This window comes from Eumetopias jubatus, unplaced genomic scaffold, assembly GCF_037043125.1.
Source record: "Eumetopias jubatus isolate StellerSeaLion01/CBP00866 unplaced genomic scaffold, mEumJub1_p1.0 scaffold_2, whole genome shotgun sequence".
Lineage (NCBI taxonomy): Eukaryota > Metazoa > Chordata > Mammalia > Carnivora > Otariidae > Eumetopias > Eumetopias jubatus.
The window spans coordinates 36,074,489-36,097,634 of NW_028274808.1; the positions used below are offsets into that span (position 1 = coordinate 36,074,489).

General features: G+C 36.1%; 1 protein-coding gene across 1 annotated transcript in view; it reads left to right on the top strand.

Moving 5' to 3' along the window:
- Positions 1–16,881, top strand: part of LOC114224816 (disintegrin and metalloproteinase domain-containing protein 32-like) — a 190,678-nt gene extending 173,797 nt beyond the window's left edge. Inside the window, exons 20-23 of the mRNA XM_088021309.1 lie at positions 2–34; positions 11,190–11,264; positions 14,397–14,435; positions 16,839–16,881. Of these exons, the coding sequence (XP_087877435.1) occupies positions 2–34; positions 11,190–11,264; positions 14,397–14,435; positions 16,839–16,881 (190 nt within the window). The remainder of the gene's footprint in view (position 1; positions 35–11,189; positions 11,265–14,396; positions 14,436–16,838) is intronic.
- The last annotated feature ends 6,265 nt before the right edge of the window (positions 16,882–23,146 follow it).

Here is a 23,146-nt window from a genome sequence, read left to right on the forward strand (position 1 = left end):
GCTCAGAAGGCAGCACTCACACATTTGCTAGCAGGTAAGTAAATTAGAAGGTATCTTAAAACACATGTTGTATATTAAGAATGAATAATTTACAATTTTTAGATATCACTTGAACAGATGTAATTGGTAAAGTAATGCACTGAAAACCAGCCTACAAATATATAGTAATTTAGCTTCTGGTAGTCTTTTATTCACTTAATAAATGTTTATTAGAAGTCTACTCTGAGGAAACAAGGACAAAAGTAGCCAACTCTAATAAGAAATAGGATGTATATAATTAGTAAAGAAAAAGGCTATACGGTGCCTAAAAATAGCTCAACTTGGGTTATATTCATGTATTGCTTGGGTAAATAAACAAGGAAATACCTGACATTTCACAGATTGTACGTGACAAAGCTCAGGTAAAATCTATAAAAATTATGGATTGGGAAGCACTAATTATATTGACCTAACTGTGCTGTTAGTATTTTGTCCCCATTAGGGTTTCTTAACCATAAATTCAGTCCTCACTGTTTTATAATTGTTATATGAATATTCTATTTGTTAGATTTATGTAATATGAATTCTTTTAATTTTTTATTTATTTTTCTTTTAAAAAATTTTATTGTTATGTTAATCACCATACATTACATCATTAGTTTTTGATGTAGTGTTCCATGATTCATTGTTTGTGCATAACACCGAGTGCTCCACGCAGAACGTGCCCTCTTTAATACCCATCACCAGGCTAACCCATCCTTCCACCCCCCTCCCTCTAGAACCCTCAGTTTGTTTTTCAGAGTCCATTGCCTCTCATGGTTTGTCTCCTCCTCCAATTTCCCCCACTTCATTCATCCCCTCCTGCAATATTCTTTTTTTTTTCTTAACATATATTGCATTATTTGTTTCAAAGGTACAGATCTATGATTCAGCAGTCTTGCACAAGTCACAGCGCTCACCATAGCACATGCCCTCCCCAATGTCTATCACCCAGCCACCCCACCCCACCCCCCACTCCAGCAACCCTCAGTTTATTTCCTGAGATTAAGAATTCCTCATATCAGTGAGGTCATATGATACATGTCTTTCTCTGATTGACTTATTTCACTCAGCATAACACCCTCCAGTTTCACTCACGTCGTTGCAAGTGGCAAGATCTCATTCCTTTTGATGGCTGCATAATATTCCATTGTATATATGGACCACATCTTCTTTATCCATTCATCTGTCGATGGACATCTTGGCTCTTTCCACAGTTTGGCTATTGTGGACATTGCTGCTATAAACATTGGGGTGCACGTACTCCTTCGGATCCCTACATTTGTATCTTTGTGGTAAATACCCAGTAGTGCAATTGCTGGGTCGTATGGTTCTATTTTCAACTTTTTGAGGAACCTCCATACTGTTTTCCAGAGTGGCTGCATGAGCTTGCATTCCCACCAACAGTGTAGGAGAGTTCCCCTTTCTCTGCATCCCCACCAACATCTGTCGTTTCCTGACTTGCTAATTTTAGCCATTCTGACTGGTGTTAGGTGGTATCTCATTGAGGTTTTGATTTGTGTTTCCCTGATGCCCAGGGATGTTGAACACTTTTTCATGTGTCTGTAGGCCATTTGGATGTCTTTGGAAAAATGTCTGTTCATGTCTTCTGTCCATTTCTTGATTGGATCATTTGTTCTTTGGGTGTTGAGTTTGATAGGTTCTTTATGGATTTTGGATACTAGCCCTTTGTCTGATATGTCATTTGCAAATATCTTCTCCCATTCTGTCAGTTGTCTTTTGGTTTTGTGGACTGTTTCTTTTGCTGTGCAAAAGCTTTTTATCTTGATGAATTCCCAATAGTTCATTTTTGCCCTTGCTTCCCTTGCCTTGGGCAATGTTTCTAGGAAGAAGTTGCTGTGGTCGAGGTTGAAGAGGTTGCTGCCTGTGTTCTCCTTTAGGATTTTGATGGACCTCTGTCTCACATTTAGGTCTTTCAGCCATTTTGAGTCTTATTTTTGTGTGTGGTGTAAGGAAATGGTCCAGTTTCATTCTTCTGCATGTGGCTGTCCAATTTTCCCAACACCATTTGTTGAAGAGACTGTCTTTTTTCCATTGGACATTCTTTCCTGCTTTGTCAAAGATTAGTTGGCCATCGAGTTGAGGGTCCATTTCTGGGCTCTCTCTTCTGTTCCATTGATTGATGTGTCTGTTTTTGTGCCAGTACCATACTGTCTTGATGATAACAGCTTTGTAATAGAGCTTGAAGTCCGGAAATGTGATGCTGCCAGTTTGCTTTTCTTTTTCAACATTCCTCTGTCTATTCGGCGTCTTTTCTGGTTCCATACAAATTTTAGGATTATTTGTTCCATTTCTTTGAAAAAAGTCGATGGTATTTTGATGGGGATTGCGTTGAATGTGTAGATTGCTCTAGGTAGCATTGACATCTTCACAATATTTGTTCTTCTAATCCATGAGCATCGAATGTTTTTCCATTTCTTTATGTCTTCCTCAATTTCTTTCATGAGTATTTTATAGTTCTGAGTACAGATCCTTTGCCTCTTTGGTTAGATTTATTCCTAGGTATCTTATGGTTTTGGATGCAATTGTAAACGGGATCACCTCCTTAATTTCTCTTTCTTCTGTCTTGTTGGTGTGTAGGAATGCCACTGATTTCTGTGCATTGATTTTATATCCTTCCACTTTACTGAATTCCTGTATGAGTTCTAGCAATTTTGGGGTGGAGTCTTTCGGGCTTTCCACATAAAGTATCATATCATCTGCAAACAGTGAGAGTTTGACTTCTTTGCCAATTTGGTTGCCTTTTATTTCTTTTTGTTGTCTCATTGCTGTGGTTAGGACTTCTAATACTATTTGAATAGCAGTGGTGATAGTGGACATCCCTGCCACGTTCCTGACCTTAGGGGGAAAGCTCTCAGTTTTTCTCCATTGAGAATGATATTCGCTGTAGGTTTTTCATAGATGGATTCTATGATATTGAGGTATGTACTCTCTATCCCTATACTCTGAAGAGTTTTAATCAAGAAAGGAAGCTGCATTTTGTTAAATGCTTTTCTGCATCTATTGAAGGGATCATATGGTTCTTGTTCTATCTTTGATTAATGTATTGTATCACATTGTTTGATTTGCGGATGTTGAACCAACCTTGCAGCCCAGGGATAAATCTCACTTGGTCATGGTGAATAATCCTTTTAATATACTGTTGGATCCTATTGGCTAGTATTTTGGTGAGAATTTTTACATCCATGTTCATCAGGGATATTGGTCTGTAATTCTCCTTTTTGATGGGGTCTTTGTCTGGTTTGGGGATCAAGGTAATGGTGGCCTCATAAAACGAGTTTGGAAGTTTTCCTTCCATTTCTATTTTTGGAACAGTTTCAGAAGAATAGGTATTAATTATTCTTGAAATGTTTGGTAGAATTCCCCTGGGAAGCCATCTGGCCCTGGGCTTTTGTTTGTTGGGAGATTGTTTATGACTGCTTCAATTTCCTTAGTGGTTATAGGTCTGTTCAGCTTTTCTATTTCTTCCTGATTCAGTTTTTGTAGTTAGTATATCTCTAGGAATGCATCCATTTCTTCCAGATTATCTAATTTGCTGGCATAGAGTTGCTCATGATATGTTCTTAGAATTGTTTATATTTCTTTGGTGTTGGTTGTGATCTCTCCTCTTTCATTCATGATTTTGTTGATTTGGGTCATTTCTCTTTTCTTTTTGATAAGTCTGGCCAGGGGTTTATCAATCTTGTTAATTCTTTCAAAGAACCAGCTCCTAGTTTTGTTGATCTGTTCTACTGTTCTTTTGGTTTCTATTTCATTGATTTCTGCTCTGATCTTTATTATTTCTCTTCTCCTGCTGGGTTTAGGCTTTATTTGCTGTTCTTTCTCCAGCTCCTTTAGGTGTAGGGTTAGGTTGTGTATTTAAGATCTTTCTTGTTTCTTGAGAAAGGCTTGTATTGCTATATACTTTCCTCTCAGGACTGCCTTTGCAGCATCCCAGAGATTTTGAACAGTTGTGTTTTCATTTTCATTGGTTTCCATGAAGTATTTAAATTCTTCTTTAATTTCCTGGTTGACCCAGTCATTCTTTAGTAGGATGCTCTTTATCCTCCATGTATTTGAGTTCTTTCTGACTTTCCTCTTGTGATTGAGTTCTAGTTTCAATGCGTTGTGGTGAAAATATGCAGGGAATAATCCCAGTCTCTTGGTACCGGTTGAAACCTGATTTGTGACCTAGGATGTGATCAATTCTGGATAATGTTCCATGGGCACTAGGGAAGAATGTGTATTCCGTTCTTTGGGATGGAATGTTCTGAATATGTCTGTGAAGTCCATTTGGTCCACTGTGTCATTTAAAGTCTTTATTTCCTTGTTGATCTTTTGCTTAGATGATCTGTCCATTTCAGTGGGGGTGGTGTTAAAGTCTCCCACTATTATTGTATTGTTGTCGATGTGTTTCTTTGCTTTTGTTATTAATTGCCTTATATAATTGGCTGCTCCCATGTAGGGGCATAGATATTTATAGTTGTTAGATATTCTTGTTGGATAGACCCTTTAAGTAGGATATAGTGTCCTTCCTCATCTCTTATTACAGTCTTTGTTTTAAAATCTAATTTGTGTGTTATAAGGATTGCCACCCCAGCTTTCTTTTGGTGTCCATTAGCATGGTAAATGGTTTTCCATCCCCTCACTTTCAATCTGCGGGTGTCTTTGGGTCTAAAATGAGTCTCTTGCAGACAGCATATCGATGGGTCTTGTTTTTTAATACATCCTGATAGCCTGTATCTTTTGATTGGGGCATTTAGCCCATTTACATTCAGGATAAGTATTGAAAGATATGACTTTAGTGCCATTGTATTGCTTGTAAGGTGACTGTTACTTTATATTGTCTGTGTTCCTTTCTGGTCTATGTTGCTTTTAGGCTCTCTCTTGCTTAGAGAACCCCTTTCAATATTTCTGGTAGGCTGGTTTCGTGTTTGCAAATTCCCTTAGTTTTTGTTTGTCCCAGAAGCTTTTTATCTCTCCTTCAATTTTCAATGACAGCCTAGCTGGATATAGTATTCTTGGCTGCATATTTTTCTCGTTTAGTGCTCTGAAGATATCATGCCAGTCCTTTCTGGCCTGCCAGGTCTCTGTGGATAGGTCTGTTGCCAGTCTAATGTTTCCACCATTGTAGGTTACAGATCTCTTCTGAGCTGCTTTCAGGATTTTCTCTTTGTCTCTGAGACTCATAAGTTTTACTATTAGATGTTGGGGTGTTGACCTATTTTTATTGATTTTGAGGGGGGTTCTCTGTCTCTCCTGGATTTTGATGCCTGTTTCCTTCCCCACATTAGGGAAGTTCTCTGCTATAATTTGCTCCAATATACCTTCTGCCCCTCTCTCTCTTTCTTCTTCTTCTGGAATCCCAATTATTCTGATGTTGTTTCATCTTATGGTATCACTTATCTCTCGAATTCTGCCCTCGTGATCCAGTAGTTGTTTATCTCTCTTTTTCTCAGCTTCTTTATTTTTCATAATTTGGTCATCTATATCACTGATTCTCTCTTCTGCCTCATTTATCTTAGCAGTTAACACCCTCATTTTTTATTGCACCTCATTAATAGCCTGTTTGATTTCGACTTGGTTAGATTTTAGTTCTTTTATTTCTCCAGAAAGGGTTTCTCTAATAAGTTCCATGCTTTTTTCAAGCCCAGCTAGTATCTTTAAAATCATGATTCTGAACTCTAAGTCCGACATCATACTATTGTCCATATCGAGTAGGTCCCTGGCAGTCGGTACTGCATCTTGTTCTTTTTGTTGAGTGATTTTTTCCATCTTGTCATTTTGTCCAGAGGAGAATAGATGAATGAGAGAACAAAATGCTAACAGGGTAAAAACATCCCCAGAAAATATACTCTAAACAAATCAGAAAAGACCTGAAGCCCGGGAAAAAGAAAGGGAAAGAAAGAAAAAAGAAAAAAAAAAGAAAAAGAAAAAGCTAATAACAAACAAAAACAGAACAAAACAATAAAACCAGAATATGATCAGGTTCGTGCATAGATCAGTGGCACACACTAGATTTTGGGTATATTTTGGTCTGTTAGAAGAAAGGGCCTCCAAAAATTTTAAAGAAAGAAAAACTTATATATGTACAAAAATAAGGGTTGATACGATGAAGGGATGGAATATGACTGTAAAGATGAAAATTATAAAAGATTTTATAAGGTTTTGATAAGAAGTTGTTTGAAAAAAGAAAGAAGAGGATTTAGAAAAAAAGAAAAAAAAGGGAGAGAATGTGATCAGGCAGGAGAGCAGAACAAACAATACACTAGAGATTTAGGGTATATTATGATCTGTTAGGAGAAACTGTATCTCAAAATTTTAAAGAGAGAACAACATATATATATGCCAAAAATAAGGGTCACTACTATGAAGGGATAGAATAAGACTCTAAAAATGAAAATTAAAAATGTTTTTTTAAAAAAGAATTGATGAGATGTTGGTTGAAAAAGGGAAAAAAATAAAAAAAAATTAACCTTGAAAGACTAAAAATCATGGTAAAAAAGCCATGGATTCTATATGCAGTATTCCCCTAGCGCTGGAGTTCTGCTGTTCTCATTGATTGGTAAACTTGGTCTTGGCTGGCTGTTCTTGCTGATCTTCTGGGGGAGGGGCCTGTTGCTGTGGTTCCCAAACATCTTTGCCAGAGGCGGAATTGCCCCACCCTTGCCTGTCTGGGCTAAATAATCTGCTTGTGTTTGCTCTCAGGAGCTTTTGTTCCCTGCAAGGTTTCCGCACAGCTTTGGAGGACGAGAATGAAAATGGCGGCCTCCCAATCTCTGCCCCAGAGGAGCCGAGAACTTGGGGCCCCACTCCTCAGTGCACCCCCAGAGAAAAGCAGTCAGTCACTCCCATCTCCCCGGTCTCCAGCCGCACTCCGTGCTCACCCGGCCTGTGACCGAGCGTTTCTCTCTCTCGCACACGACTTGCTGTGGAGTCTCCAAACCCAGCAGATCCCTGTGTTGCACTCCTGCGCTGCTCCTCCTGGGGAAGGAAGGGGAGTCTCCCCAGATCTGCCGCTTGTTGGGTCCCTGCTGGAGAAGCAATGGCCCAACTGTGCTGCAGATCACGGTTTATGGTAACCCTGAGCTGAGAGCCCATTCCTCCTCAGCTCTGTCTCTGCAGCCGGCTTTCCTGCTCCTATACCTGGGAGCTCTGCCACACTCAGGTACCTCCGGTCTCTCTGTGACCCCGAGGGTCCTGAGACCACACTGTCCCAGTGAGGGTTCCACCCCCGCCCCCCAGCTTAGCCACTGGAGCAACGTCCCTCATCTGAACCGTCTTCTAAATGTTCCGATTTTGTGCTCTGCTGCTCTATTACTTGCCAGAAGCGGCCGACAGAGGCCCCCTCCCCTGTTGTCTATCCTCCTGAATATCACCTCGGTTTCACGTCTCCACACGTCCTACCCTCCAGAAAGTGGTCCCTTTTCTGTTCAGAGTTGTTGGTATTCTTTTCTTCGATCTCCTGTTGAGTTTGTAGGTGTTCAGAACAGTTTGATCCCCATCCAGCTGAATCCCTGGGACCAGACAAAATCGAGGTCTCCTACTCCTCCGCCATCTTGCTCTGCCCCCAATTCTTTACTTTCAATCTTTATTTAAGTTTGTTTCTTAAAAATAACCTGCCAATGGAAGTTAAAAATATATAATCTCCAGTTTCTTATAGTTGAATTCAGTATGGTTACATACTTATATGTTTGCTGATATATTTAGACTAAATTCTATCATTTATTTATTTTTTCTATTCTATTTATCATACTTTGCCAATATTTTATTTTTCTATTTTCTCGTAGTCTTTTACATCAATTGTACTTTCATTGTTTTTTTTCTTTCTTTCTATTAACATGGTCATTATATGTTCTAGTTATATTCTTTTAGTGATATTCTTTAATGATTGATTTATTATATTGTTATTTATTAAAATTCAATGTTAATTTTACAATTTCAGATATAATGAACACTTAGGGTTTCTAACAACATATTGTTCTTTGCCAAGTTATTCCTATACTCTTTTCTTCACTCTTCCATATTATTATTATTTGGTATTTAATTACTCTGAATTTTAACCTGCTGCAAACAAGTCATCATTATCATTGTCCTTATTGTATTTAGTTTAAACATACTAGGATTTCACTAGATATTTACCACTTCATTTGCTCACTATTCTTTTTTAAATTTTGCTCCATCTTTTTATGTTCAATCTCCCTTTTGGGGAAGTACATCTCTTAGAATTTACATCAGTGAGTCTCTGTGTAGTAAGCTGTTTACCTTATCCATTTGAAATTGTCTTTATTTTATTTTCACTGTTGAATGTGAGTCTATATAGTGTGGACTTCTAATTGAGAGTTATTTTGCCTCAGCTATTGGAAAGTATGTCAGTGTAGTCTGGCATTTATTGATGATGATGATAAATCTTCTGTTGGTGTGTTTATTCATTCATTCCTTAATGGTTAATAGGAGTTTTATCTGTAGTAGGCTTTGTATTTCTATTGCTGCATAACATATTATCACACATTTAGTGACTTAAAACAATATTCATTTATTCTGTCAAAGATCTATAAATTAGAAATCTAGGTGGATGGGGTGCTTGGGTGACTCAGTCAATAAAGCGTTGGACTCTTAATTTCAGCTCAGGTCATGATCTCAGGGTCATGATCAAGCCCTGGGTTGGGCTCTGTGCTCAGCAGGGAGTCTGCTTGAGATTCTTTTTCTCTCCCTCTGCTCTTCCCCCTACTTGCACATGCACACAGATGCTTTCCCTTTCTCTCTCTAAATAAATAGATGAAATCTTAAAAAAAAGAAAAGAAAAGAAAAGAAATCATGCAGATTTGGCTGGGTTGTCACAAGCCTGACTAGAAGGCCTGAAGGCCAGGCTGTGTTCCTAGCTCATTCAGGTTGTAAGCAGAATCTAATTTCTTGCATCTATGGGTCTGAGCTGCCTGCTAGGGGCCCCTTCCTACTCCCAGAGACTGTCTGCATTGTTTCTCATGTGCCTCCCTTCATTTTCAAAGAAAAAAGGGCATTCAGGTCTTCCTTAGGCTTTGACTTCCTCTTACTTCCTTTTCGGCCAGCAGCAGACTACTCTACTTTTGAAGGCTCACCTGATTGGGCCAGGCCAACCAAAATAATCTTTGTATTTTAAGATCAATTGATATGGAGCTGCAATTACACTTGCAAAATCTTTTAAGTACTCAGAAGTGTTTGAATAACCAAGGAATGGAGATCTTAGGAAGCCATCTCTGGAATTCTGCCTAACAAAGCTTCTGTGTTTTTTTCTTGACCCTAGAGTTATTATTTCATTATAATATATTCTGGTAGAGATTTTTTTTTTAACTCATGAACCAGACTCAGTATTTTATTTCAGTGAGAAGACTCAACTTTCTTCAATTTTGGAAAAGTCCTAGATGTTTTCTTTTCATATATTGAACCTCCCTCATTCTAAATCCTCTGTGTCAGAATTCCTTCATGTTTCTTAACTGGTCTTTTAATTTTTTTATTATTTTTAAAGATTTTATTTATTTATTTGATACAGAGAGAGAGAGAGCACACAAGGAGGTGGAGTGGCAGGCAGAGGAAGAGGGAGATACAGGCCCCCAGCTAAGCAGGGAACCTGACCTCCCAGCTGAGCAGGGAGCCCAGCTGAGCAGGGAGCGCAAAGTGGGGCTCGATCCCAGGATCCTGAGATCATGACCTGAGCTGAAGGCAGAGGCCCAACTGTTAACTGGTCTTTTTATATTTTATTACATTCTGTTTATCAAGTGTTCTGGGTGATTTCCCTAAACATTTTTAAAATCAGCAATTCTTTTTCTTTTTTTTTTCAGTTCTTTCATTTCTTGTTTAATGGATTCTGCTCCTTTATTGATCTCTATGGAAATCCTAAACATTCTTTTTTTTAAGTTTGTTTGTTGCCTATAATTTTTCATGTATGAATTCTTTACTTTTCTCCAGCTGTGGACATTAACTCTCAGTGGCTTTTTTCTTTGATTTTAAGGCCATCTTAAGCCACAATGATTATCTCATGAGATTTCTGTGTGTCCTGCTTTGTAAAATCTTCCTTGTGGAGATTATTTCGTGTGTTACCCTCCCAAGTATAAGTTTTTACACTTGTTACACCTGGAGATCTAAAATTCATACCATGGCCTGGTATCCTAACCTAAAGTTGGTAAGGCTTGAGGTTCCTGTTTCTCTATGTGATATTTTTTACATCCACATCCCTAAACCATTTTAAGCACTTAGAGTTTCTGTGTCTCTAGGTGATCCTTTTCCATCTACACTTCTGAAGCAATTTCCCTGCTGCATCTCAAAGACTAATGGTAACAGCTTTCACTATCCTCCTTTCATGGCTTCCAAGTTTAGAGAAGGAAGTCAGTTCCAGCTTTCCAGGAGGTCTCAACTCCTTATAGGCTAATGTGGATGACTACTTCACATAGTTCTGGAGAGTCACTCACTCAGCTTTAGTTCCTATTTACCTTTCATGTTTTTAATTTTCTCTCTTTTTAAAACTATCATTGGAAATTTCCCTTTCTTCTCTTAAATTTTGGTTAGTATTTTGTGTGTTTCTTTTCTTCCCCATTATTTCTCTGTGTGGAATAGAAGGGGAAAACTGCCCTGTCAGCCCAGTCCGCCTGATGTCCAGAAGTCAGTGAGGGTTTTAACTCATGACCTGTAATTTATCAGTGGGTAAGACATTTGATGGGACCTGCAGGCCAGAATCAGGCATTCAAAATCAAGCATATATTCTATGCTGGGAAGTAGTAAGGGGAAAAACTAATCTGTTTTCTTGCTCCTTTCCCTGTTGGGGATTTGAAATTTATATTCCTTATGGACATGGTACATGTGTAAATTAGGATATTATTTATTTGCATACCCTAATTTAGTAGTCTTTTAAAATTATTCATTAGGGTGCCTGGGTGGCTCAGTTGGTTAAGTGACTGCCTTTGGCTCAGGTCATGATTCTGGAGTCCCAGGATAGAGTCCTACATCGGATTCCCTGCTCAGCGGGGAGTCTGCTTCTCCCTCTGACTCTCCCCCCTCTCATGTGCTCTCTCTCTCAAATAAAATAAATAAAATCTTTAAAAAAATTATTCATTAGTGGTAATTGGTGGTATAAAAGAGTTAATGCAGGTCACAAGATAGTCTAACATTCATTTGTTTGGGAGGCAAATTTTTTTTAGTATTAACCTGGAAGCATTACTTTCACTCTCCTTTAGATCCAGATCAGAAAGCAGCAGCCAAACAGATATAGTCAGGTAAGTAAATTAGGACATATTTCTTAAAATAAGTATGTGTTAAAAATAAGATGAACAAATTGACAATCAACAATAAATTGCTAGGTATTAATTGAGCAGTAACAATTGGTAAGGTACTACACCAAAAAGTAATCTAGTAACTAATGAGTATTTGTGTAGAAAAATCAATGTCTTCTTTATTTCAGTTTGTTAATGTATGTTGGGAGTTTATTTTTCGGAAACAAATAAATGATTGGTGAAATGGTTACAGAGCTAACTCATAAGTGGAGAAGTTTACTTCTGTATTTGGAGATTTTACAACTAGAAATTCAGTATGTATGCTCATGAACAACTGGGTGAACACTTACCCTGGTCACTTAAGAAAAGTTTGCTGAAGAGAAACATCATAAAGAAACAATAATTCTACATCTTCCATAGCCTCCCAGTATCACAAAATAGTTTTAATTAGATTTCTGTCCATTTCCTGAAAGGTGGATATTTACATATAATAAAACAGTAAGTCTTTAGTTTCCACATCTATCATTTTTGGGTTTGGGGTCTTTCTGCAAATATAAACTGTTTAGGAGTATTCACTCCTCTCTCTCTGACTTAAGTCTTTATTTACCTATATAGGCAGCTGGTGTTATTCCCTATATGTTCTTCAAAGTCCATTGCTAGTCTAAAACACTTCCAAATCTATAAAGTAAATTTTCTAGGCTGCACAACATGGTTGTATAATTTGTCTTATTGTCTTACTCTAGAAGAGGGTTTCTTCTTCAAGGAGAATGCCTCCCTTTCTTATCCTTTATCTCTTCTTTATTCTTATGACCTTCTCTTTATAGTGACACTTTGAGGTCATGAGTTACTATGACCAAACTAAAAAATTGATTTTCATTTAATAATAATAATATTAATTAATAATATGTCCTCTCTGTGTCAGGGAATTATCATATGGTACTCAAACACAGCAAGTCTCTGTTACTTTTCCTCATCTTGGACATGTCTTATTATACTGTTATCTTAGAAAATAAAAGCCATGAATATCTTGCCCAGCATTGTATAGCTAGCATGTAGTAGAGTTCTTGGCTTATGGTAAGTGCTCAATAAATATTTGCTTCATTTGCTGAATGAATGAATTACTTTTAATCCCCCCTCCCAAGGGCGCACGTGCACACAAACACACAAACAGAAAAAACTTACAAAGTACATAGACACATACACACACACATACACATCCATATATCTATAATGTTATAACTGCTCTCATTTCAGGGAGCCTGGGTGGCTCAGTTGGTTAAGCCGTTTCCTTGGGCTGGGTCCTGGGATCAAGCCCCATGTCAGGCTCCCTGCTCCACAGGGAGCCTGCTTCTCCATCTCCCTCTGCCTGCCACTCTGCCTATTTGTACTATCTCTCTGCCAAATAAATAAAATCTTAAAAAAAAACTGCTCTCATTTCTACTTCTCTCATATGTCTCATCCTAAAAACTTGTTAACATAATTCATCTCTTCTAGGATATTATTCACCTACACTGAGTGAGGAATGATAGCATTAATTATAGGAAAATGTACATTTCAGTTAGCCATAGTATAATTTGGTGTTAATCCATTGGTCTAGCCCTTTGGCTTGATGTATACTAGGGAAACATTTTTAGGATAATTTTTCACTTAAGTTTTTAATAATGTCACTTGACACTATTGCTGTGCTTTACTAACATAACATCCACACTATAATTTTCAGGTCATTTATTTTTTGGAATGATTTTATCTGGTGGAAAGTTAGTGGGAAAGGCTGTTGAAGTCAATATAACCATATTGAGTGAATCTCAATATGGTTATATTAATGTCACTTAAGCATAATTAATTTTTGAATATCTCAATTCAATTAATATTTTCAGTCTTTTCCTAAACAACAGAAGGATTTTAGATAATTTAATAGCAAAATTCAGTTATTAATCTCTCACATATTGTCATTTGGCTTTTAACTTCTAGGTTCTTTACCTACATGACTTCCATTAGCCATGGTTATTGTTATTATATTAAATAAATATTTACTAAGATTTAACAACATATTTATCAATTACTTTGTTCACTATTCATTCTTGAAACTATTTTCTCACTTTGATTTCAATTTCCTTTTTTACATAGTAGTTTGTAATTTAGACTTGTAAGCAATGTCATTGTCAGGAACAATGATTGGTCTCATGGGAATTCGGCATGCTCTGAGTTGTAGGCATACATTAGGATGAGGGGAATATTTTAGATTTGCCTTGAAGCATGAGTGTTTCAGTATTTTTTATACTTAACTGGTTCAAATTCGTGGGTAGTTGAATTAAGGAATTGAGGTCCTGTGCCTATACATAGTGCAGGCCTGAGGTTTTACATCTCTAGGTGATCTTTTTCCATCCACATGGCTAAGACAACTTACCTCTTGCATTTCCAGTAGCCATAACTTTTATTATCCACACTTAGGACTACTAGTCCTGGCGTTTGTTTTAGCTTTCTAACATCTAAATAACTGCTTCAACTCCTTCCAAGCTAGGGTTAGTAAAACCATGTCTATTAGGGTGTGAGTAATTCATATTTCCTTGTAGTCATTCAGCTTTTGCTCCTGTTTTCCCTCTGAACTTCTAGTTTCTTCATTTTTTACTGACAGAAGGAAAAGCCCTTCTGGCTGTCAACCTCCATTGGGTATTAGATTTTTGTATTATTTTCTTCAGCTTTTCTGTGGAATGGAAAGGGAAAGCTTTACTTATGGAATAGAAAGGGGAAGTTTTTCCTGTCATTTCACTCTGATAGATTGCCCAGAAGTAAATAAATGTGTTTTAATTTGCAAAATGTGGCAGTTTACATATCAATGAATTAAAAAAGCTAGCTTGGAGCCTGACAGCCAAATTCAGCCATTCATCATCAAACTTACATATTGTGCTTAGAAGTGATAAAGAAAAAAAAAGCTACCTAGATATTTTCCCCACTGGAGAATTATATTTTGCATTATATGTTGCACTTGGTGTTGGGTAAATAAAAATATTACTTTTTTGCATTTCCCAAGTGTTAAAAGAGTTAGTTTTGGTGTAAAATGGCCTGATCTTCATTCTTAATGTAGGCAAGTTTCTTAATATAACTGTTAGACATTATTTTTATCTTTTTATTTAGATCCAGGTCAGAAAGTAGTGCTCAAACATATACCAGCAGGTAAGCAATTTAGGAAGTGTTTCTCATAAATACGTATAACTTGAAAATAAGAATGAACAAATAAATAATTGCTTGATATTTTTTGAGCAGCCACAATTGATAAAGCCCTAAAGACAATTTATTAATATTTTCCATTCTAGGAATGAGTCTTTTTTCTTCAGTTGACTAAGTTTTTATTGGTTGCCTACTCTTTTGATACATAGGAAAAACTAGTTAGATCTAATGAGACAAGATATCTATAATTATTTTGTGGAACTAACTTATAAGCAGAGCATTTTACATACTTTATGATGAGATACACAAAGGGAAATATTTTTTTTTGTTGTTCAGATTACATTTGCATCCACAACCTCAATATAAACAACTGAGTAAACTCCACTTAGGAGGAGTTTATCAAAGAGATGGTATCATAAACACAGTAAAATTCTTTGCTTTTCATAGCCCCTCAACAGCCCACAGTTGTGTTAACAAAGGTTCTCTGAATGTTTCTTAAGTTTTTAGTTTCCCTTGCTCCACTTTTGTGGCCTTGTGATCCCTCTGAAGTCATCAAATACTTATTGGTCTGCTCATCTTTCTCCCTTATAGAGTTTTAGTTTTCTTGTAAGGTCTGATGTTTTTTCTTGAGGTGTCTTCTTTAGTTAATTTCAATCCACTAGTTTTCCAGAATATCCTTTATAGCCACAGGTTAAATTTTCAGGCTACACCACAACATTTATAATTTCTATCCTTTCTGATGAAGTCACTTTTTCATTAGGGAAGCTATGGATTTCTACATCTTTTATTCTCTCTGTTATTTTTGGATGTCTTCTAACATCATAACCCCTTATAGATGTTACTTACATTCTCCCAACTAATTATGAAAAAAACCCTGATTTTCTTTATTATCTCAATTCCCTGTCAAGGGGTTTGTGATATAATGCTCAAACACTGTAATTCTTCCAACCTTTTGCCCTCCTAGAAGTATTACTTTCCCTATATACTCTGAAATCACTTGAGGGTAATGGCCATGTATATTTTGCTAACCAATTTAGAGTTAGCACCTAGCAGAGTACATGTGTAATAAGTATTTGTTTAATGAATGAGTGATTATTCTTGAACTTCACATACACAATTAATATTATAACTACTCCAGTTAGAGTCCCCTCTCTCATTATAGAATATGGGATTCACATAATCATCCTCTTCTAGAAGTCGTGTTCAACTGGTGATTGTCACTGGTGATGTTCACTGGTGATGTCCTTGAATGATAGTCAAAGACATCATTCATAGGACATTATATATTGCATTTGAAGAATATAATTTGGAATGTTAATCCATTAGTCGAGTTTGTGTTTATCATATACCAGAAAAACATCCTTGAATTATTCTTTCGTTTAAATTTTAATAAACTAGGCATAGGTGCTGTGCTTTTATTATTATAGCACCTCTTTTTTCTCCTGTTCTTTTTAAACTTTTATTTTAAGTATTTTTTTTTCAATTGGAAAGCTGGTGGAAGATGTTGGTAGAACCAACTCTTTGGGTTATAACATTACCAAAATAAGAATTTAAAAAAAAAAATGGATATCTAATGGGTTGGGCATGTCAGTAGACTCACAAGTCTAGATCTCTTACTTGGCTTGGGGGAGAACTAACTACAGTTAACCTTTGAACAACATGGATGTGAACTGTGCAGATCCACTTAAAATGGATTTTATAAATAAATATAGTACAGCACTGTAAATGTATTTTCTTTATTACTTTCTTAATAACTTTTCTTTTCTCCAGCTTAATTGTAAGAATACAGTATATAATACATATAAAGTATAAGATATGTGTTAATTGACTGTTTATATTATCAGTAAGGCTTCCAGTCAACAGTATACTATTAAGTAATTAAATTTTGGGGGAGTCAAAGTGTTATACCTGGATTTTGACTGTGTGGGGGTTGGCAACCTTAACCTCTGTGTTGTTCAAGGGTCAACCATATATTTAAAAAGTGTGTTTCATAGAGTAGTAGGAAAAATCTACTTTAAGTTCTGAAGATATAAAATAGCAGAGGTAAGGAAAGGATGGGAAGGGTAAAATTATATCACTCATCAGTGAATTATCTCACTAATCTTACCATCTATATTATTTTCTCTGTCAATAAACCTCACTTAATTTGTCTTCAATTTATTCTTTTTTCTCTAATTCTTTTGGTTAGAGGATTAGAGTAAAATCTATAGGTATAAAAATTAGAAAAGAGTCCCAAGAACTTGATTTTGACTTTGGTAATAAATAGTATAAATATAGACATTTGGTAGATATTTCTTTCTTACCATTCTTTTGAAGGGAAAGAGGAAGAAACTTCCATTAAAGATAAAAAAATAACTTTATCGGATTGTATTTTATCAAAATAAAAGTATTATTTCATTATTTACTTAGATCCAAATCACAGGAAAGCACCCAAACACATAACAGTAGGTAAGTATGTTAGGAGCTGTCTCTTAAAATAAGTATTTTTGAAATTGAAATGAAATTCACAATCTATAATTAATTTCTAGGTATTTATTGGGTAGATGAATTAGTAAAGTTCTAATCAGAAAAAACATATTAATCTTTACTAATCTTACTAATTAATGAGTATTTATTCACTTAGTCTTTTTTTTATTCAGTTTAGTAAAGTTGGAACTTGCTCTTGTGGATAGAATGGAATTAAAGAGTTTGAATCCAATAAGATATAACATATGTAAATTAGCCTATAAAATAAATTCATAATCAGGGCCACTTTATCCGTTATGCATTGTAGACATAATATTTAAGGCCTATGAGTTTCCAACTGCCAAAAACAAAACACTGTTTACGACATGAAAGACCAAACAGATTGGCTCCAAGATGTGGAAAAAATAAAATTAATAATATATTTCAATTCCCCCCAAAAATGCAAACTCTTAACTGTTACATTCATAAACATTTCATTATATGTAGAAAAATGTAAGATTTTCTCATTTGGAAATACTTCTGATTAAATACAATGCTTCCCCAAAAATCTCAGAAAATTTAGCATAAACATTACTCACAGCCAAATAATTTCATGAGCAAATTGCAAAAAGTTTTTCTAGAATCCTTTTTTCTGACATATGAATTTTTGCTTGGTAGTACCTTCAGTTTGTATATTTGGCAGTGGAAGGGAATTTATTTGCTCTCAGTACCTTAAAAATGTGTCTTTTTTCTTTTCCACAGTAACTAATAATTCCTTCAGAGGACAATGGATATTACAGAGTGTCTCACTGAGAAATGAAAATTCCACCTTTCCTCCCTTGGTCACAGTCAAAGGAAACAATAAACCGAGTGTGGAACTCTTTGCATGTGCATCTGTATTTCTTCCTCTACCCCTGAGGCTTCAGTTCTGTCATTTCAGGGCCCTTAATTGAAGATACCTCAGCTCAAGCATCCCCATCCCAACCAGGCACCCTGAGCTCTTTTTCCCAGTTCTCCCACCACCCACTCCTGCTTACCTGCCTGGGACCCCAGGTGCTGGGAATCTGCATCCACTGATTTTACTCAGGAGGAGCTCGTGGTTGGTAGTCCATGGTCCTCCTCCTGGTACTTCTCACCAGACTTGACTAGCTGCATACAGATCTCACTTAAACCAGGTATATGCCCACCGCACCCTCCCCACAACCCCAGTATAGGCTTCTGAAGGAAGCTGTGTGCACTTTGAGGACTGTACATTACTGTCCAGGACTCTTGCTCTACTTACCACCTTTCCCCTTTTCCTTGGCTAGGTGATCCACGGGGTGAATCACAGAAGACAGAAGGACCCAGAGAGCTTGGGCTTGGATCTCAGGGGCAAAGTTTAACCTCTATCAGAGTTTGGTGACAAGGTTGATAAACTGAGTTGGGAACAAGTTCTGTCATTTTCCATTTTCTGAAAGTTTGTATGAGATTGTTTAGTTTTCCAGTTAAATGTATGGTAAAATTCACCAAGGAAGCTGGAGTTTTCTTTGTGAGTAGATCTTTAATTATGGATTCAAAGTCTTTAACGGAGGACTATTCAGATTTTTCATTTATTCTTGCAATACTTTTTTCAAATACTGTAATCTTAAAGGAGGTTACCCATTTCATTTAGTGGCTGATCTTTTGGCATAAAGTTGTTCTCAATAACCTTTTTTAGTGTCTATAGTTATGTCCCTTCTTTCATTCCCAATCATGGTGATTCTTGTTCTCTTCTGATCAGTCTTGATAACAGAGTTTTCAAAATAACAAATCTCTTAATCTCTTCAGACCACCTCTTATCTTTTTTTTTCTTTATTGCATCTCTGTTTTCTGTTTAATTGATTTCTGCCTTTTTAAAATTTGTTCTTTTCCTGGCTTCTGGAGTTGGAAGTTTAGATCATTTATTTTAAACCTTTTCTAATTACTTTAAAGGTATAAATTTGTTCTATATATAGAATAGCTTCATTTCATGAATTTTTATATGTTGTATTTTTATTATTCTTCTGGTCAGATATTTTCTAATTTTCACTTTGATCTCTGAATTATGAGTTACTTAGAAATGTGTTGTTTAACTTTCAAATATTTGGATATTTTCAGTTTAATTTTTTCTTATTGATTTATAGTTAATTCAGTCATGGTCAGAGAATATACATACACAATTTCAATCTGTTGAAATTATTGTTTTGCTTATGGTCCAGCCTATGGTCTGTTTTGGTGAATGCTACATATGCACTAAAAAAATGTGCATTTTGCAAATTGTTGAATATATAAATGTCAAGTTTGTTACCAGGGTTTTTGAAATCTTTAGAATTTTTTGCCCTTTTTCTATTATTTCCTAAAAGAGATATGTTAAAATTGCCTATTATTGTTTTGATATGTTGTTTTAGGTATATTAGTGTTTCATGTATTTTCAAGTTATATTTAGTGCATATATCTTTAGGACTGGTATGTTTTCCTGATGAATTGACCCTTTATCATGACATAATTCCCTTATTATCTCTACTTATATTCTTAGTTTTGAATTTTACTTTTTTCTGATATTAATATAGCCATGCCAGCTTTTTTACAGTTATTCTTTGCATGGGATATCTTTTTTCATCCTTTAACTTTCAGTATATCTTTCCTTATATTTAAGATGTATCTGATGTAAACAACATACATTTGAGTCTTGTACTTTTTTTACTCCAGGTGGATGTTTTTAAATTGAAGTGTTAAAAGCATTTACATTTAATATAATTTCTGATATTGTTGATTTTAAGTCTAACATTTTGTTATGTGTTTTCTATTTGTTCCACATTTCTTCATTCTCCTCCCCCCTTCTTTTAGGTTAATGGAGCATTAATCTATTTTTCTTCCCTATTGGCTTGTCTAGCAGTCCTTTTTATATTTTAATATTCTTGGTGGCTACACCAGAGATTATATTATGCATCCTTAATTTATCACAGTCTACCTTGAATTAGTATTATCTTACCTAACAAACAACAAAATACTTTACAACAGTATAATTTTTGTTATCTCCTCCTGCCCTTGGTGCTACTATATTTAATTCTACACATTTGACCTATAGATGTTGCTGTTACTTTCACATGAAAGAGTCAATAGCATTTTCAAAAAAATTTAGGCTTCTATATTTACCCACATGTTTAACCTTTCAGGTACTAGGTACTCATTTCTTCTTATACAACTGTGTTTCCATATGAGATCACTTCCCACAGCTTGAGTAACTTTCTTTAGTATTCCTTACAGTGTGCTACTGATGAAAACAAATTCCTTCACTTTTTTTTCTGTTTGAAAAGGTATTTTTTAATCTTCATTTTCATAAGATATGTCTAATTGCACATAGAATTCTAAATTGCCATTTTTTTACTTTTAGCACTTTTTGTGTATTTTCTTATGGAATACATTATTTTATTTTATTATATTTTTTATTTAAATTCAATTAATTAACATGTAGTGTATTATTAGTTTCAGACCTAGCGTTCAGTGATTCATCAGTTGTATAAAACACCCAGTGCTCATTACATCCTGTGCCCTCCTTAATGTACATCACCCAGTTACCTCATCTCACCATCCCCCTCAAGGAACCCTCAGTTTTTTTCCTAGAATTAAGAGTCTCTTATGGTTGTCTCCCTCTCTGACTTCATCTTGTTTTATTTTTCCCTCCCTTCTCCTATGCTCCTCTGTTTTGTTTGTTAAATTCCACATATGAATGAAATCATATGATAATTGTCTTTCTCTGATTGACTTATTTCACTTAGCATAATACCGTCTAATTCTATCCACGTCTTTGCAAATGGCAAGATTTCATCTTTTTTTTTTAAGATTTTATTTATTTATTTGACAGAAAGAGAGACGGCGAGAGAGGGAACACAAGCAGGGGCAGAGGGAGAGGGAGAAGCAGGCTTCCCGCAGAGCAAGGAGCCCGATGTGGGGCTCGACCTGGGATCATGACCTGAGCCTAAGGCAGATGCTTAACGACTGAGCCACTCAGACGCCCCCAAGATTTCATCTTTATGATGGCTAATATTCCATTGTATATGTATACCAATTTTCTTTATCCATTCATCCATTGATGGATATCTCGGCTCTTTCCATAGTTTGGCTATTGTGGACATTGCCACTATAAACATTGGGGTGTAAGTGCCCCTTCAGATCACTACATTTGTATCTTTGGGGTAAATACCTAGTAGTAGTGCAATTGCTGGGTCATAGGGTAGCTCTATTTTCAACTTTTTGAGGGGCTCCAACTGTTTTCCAGAGTGGCTGGACCACCTTGCATACCCACGAGCAGTGTAGGAGGGTTCCCCTTTCTCTGCATCCTCGCCAACATTCGTCATTTCATGACTTGTTAAATTTAGCCATTCTGACAGGTGTGAGGTGGTATCTCATTGTGGTTTTGATTTGTATTTCCCTGATGCCAAGTGATGTTGAGCATTGTTTCATGTGTCTGTTAGCCATTTGTATGTCTTTAGTGAAATGTCTGTTCATGTATTCTTCCTGTTCCTTGATTGGATTATTTACTCTTTGGGTGTTGGGATTGGTAAAATCTTTATAGATTTTGGATACTAGCCCTTTATCTGATAAGACATTTGTAAATATCTTCTCCCATTCTGCAGGTTGTCTTTTGGTTTTGTCAACTGTTTCCTTTGCTGAGCAAAATCTTTTTATCTTGATGAGGTGCCTGTTTCCCTTGTCTTTGGAGATGTGTCTAGCAAGAAGTTGCTGCGGCCAAAGCCAAAGAGGTTGCTACCTGTGTTCTCCTCTAGTATTTTGATGGATTCCTGTCTCACCTTTAGGTCTTTCATCCATTTTAAGTCCATTTTTGTGTGTGGTGTAAGGAAATGGTCCAGTTTCATTCTTCTGCATGTGGCTGTCCAATTTTCCCAACACCATTTGTTGAAGAGACTGTCTTTTTTCCACTGGATATTCTTTCCTGCTTTGTCAAAGATTAGTTGGCCATAGAGTTGAGGGTCCGTTTCTGTGTTTTCTATTCTGTTCCATTGTTCTCTGTGTCTGTTTTTGTGCCAGTACTGTATTGTCTTGATGATTACAGTTTTGTAATATAACTTGAAATCTGGAATTGTGAGGCCACAGCTTTGGTTTTCTTTTTCAACATTCCTTTGGCTATTTGGGGTCTTTTCTGATTTCGTACAAATTTTAGGATTATTTGTTCCAGCTCTGTGAAAAATGTCGATGGTATTTTGATAGGGATTGCACTGAATGTGTAGACTGCTTTGGGTAACATAGACATTTTAACAACATTTATTCTTCCAGTGCATGAGCATGGATGTTTTTCCATTTCTTTGTGTCTTCCTCAGTTTCTTTCATGAAAGTGCTATAGTTTTCAGGGTACAGATCCTTTACCTTTTTGGTTAGGTTTATTCCTAAGTAATGGTTTTGGGTGTAATTGTAATTGGGATCAATTCCTTAATTTCTCCTTCTTCAGTCACGTTGTGTATATAAGTGCAACTTATTTCTGTGCATTGATTTTATATCTTCCACTTTACTGAATTACTCTATAAGTTCTAGTAATTTGGGGGTGGAGTGTTTTGGGTTTTCCACATGAAGTATCATGTCGTTTGCGAAGAGAGAGAGTTTGACTTTGTCTTTACTGATTTGGAATCCTTTTATTTCTTTTTGTTGTCTGATTGCTGAGGCTAGGACTTCCGGTACTATGTTGAACAACAGTGGTGAGAATGAACATCCCTGTCGTGTTCCTGACCTTAAGGGAAAAGCTCTCAGTTTTTTCCCATTGAGAGTGATATTCACTGTGGGCTTTTCATAGATGGCTTTTATGATAATTGAGGTATGTTCCCTCTATCCCTATACTGGGAAGAGTTTTAATCAAGAAAGGATGCTGTACTTTGTCCAATGCTTTTTCTGCATCTAATGAGAGGATCATATGGTTCTTGTCCTTTCTTTTATTTATGTAGTGTATCACATTGATTAATTTGCAACTGTTGGACCACCTTTGAAGTCCAGGAATAAATCCCACTTGGTCATAGTGAAAAATCCTTTTAATGTACTGTTGGATCCTATTGGCTAGTACCTTGGTGAGAATTTTTGCATCGATGTTCATCAGGGATATTGTTCTGTAATTTTCCTTTTGGTGGGGTCGTTGTCTGATTTTGGGATCAAGATAATGCTGGCCTCATAGAAAGATATGGAAGTTTTCCTTCCATTTCTTTCTTTCTTTCTTTCTTTTTTTTTGAAATAGCTTCAGAAGAATAGGCAGTAATTCTTCCTTAAATGTT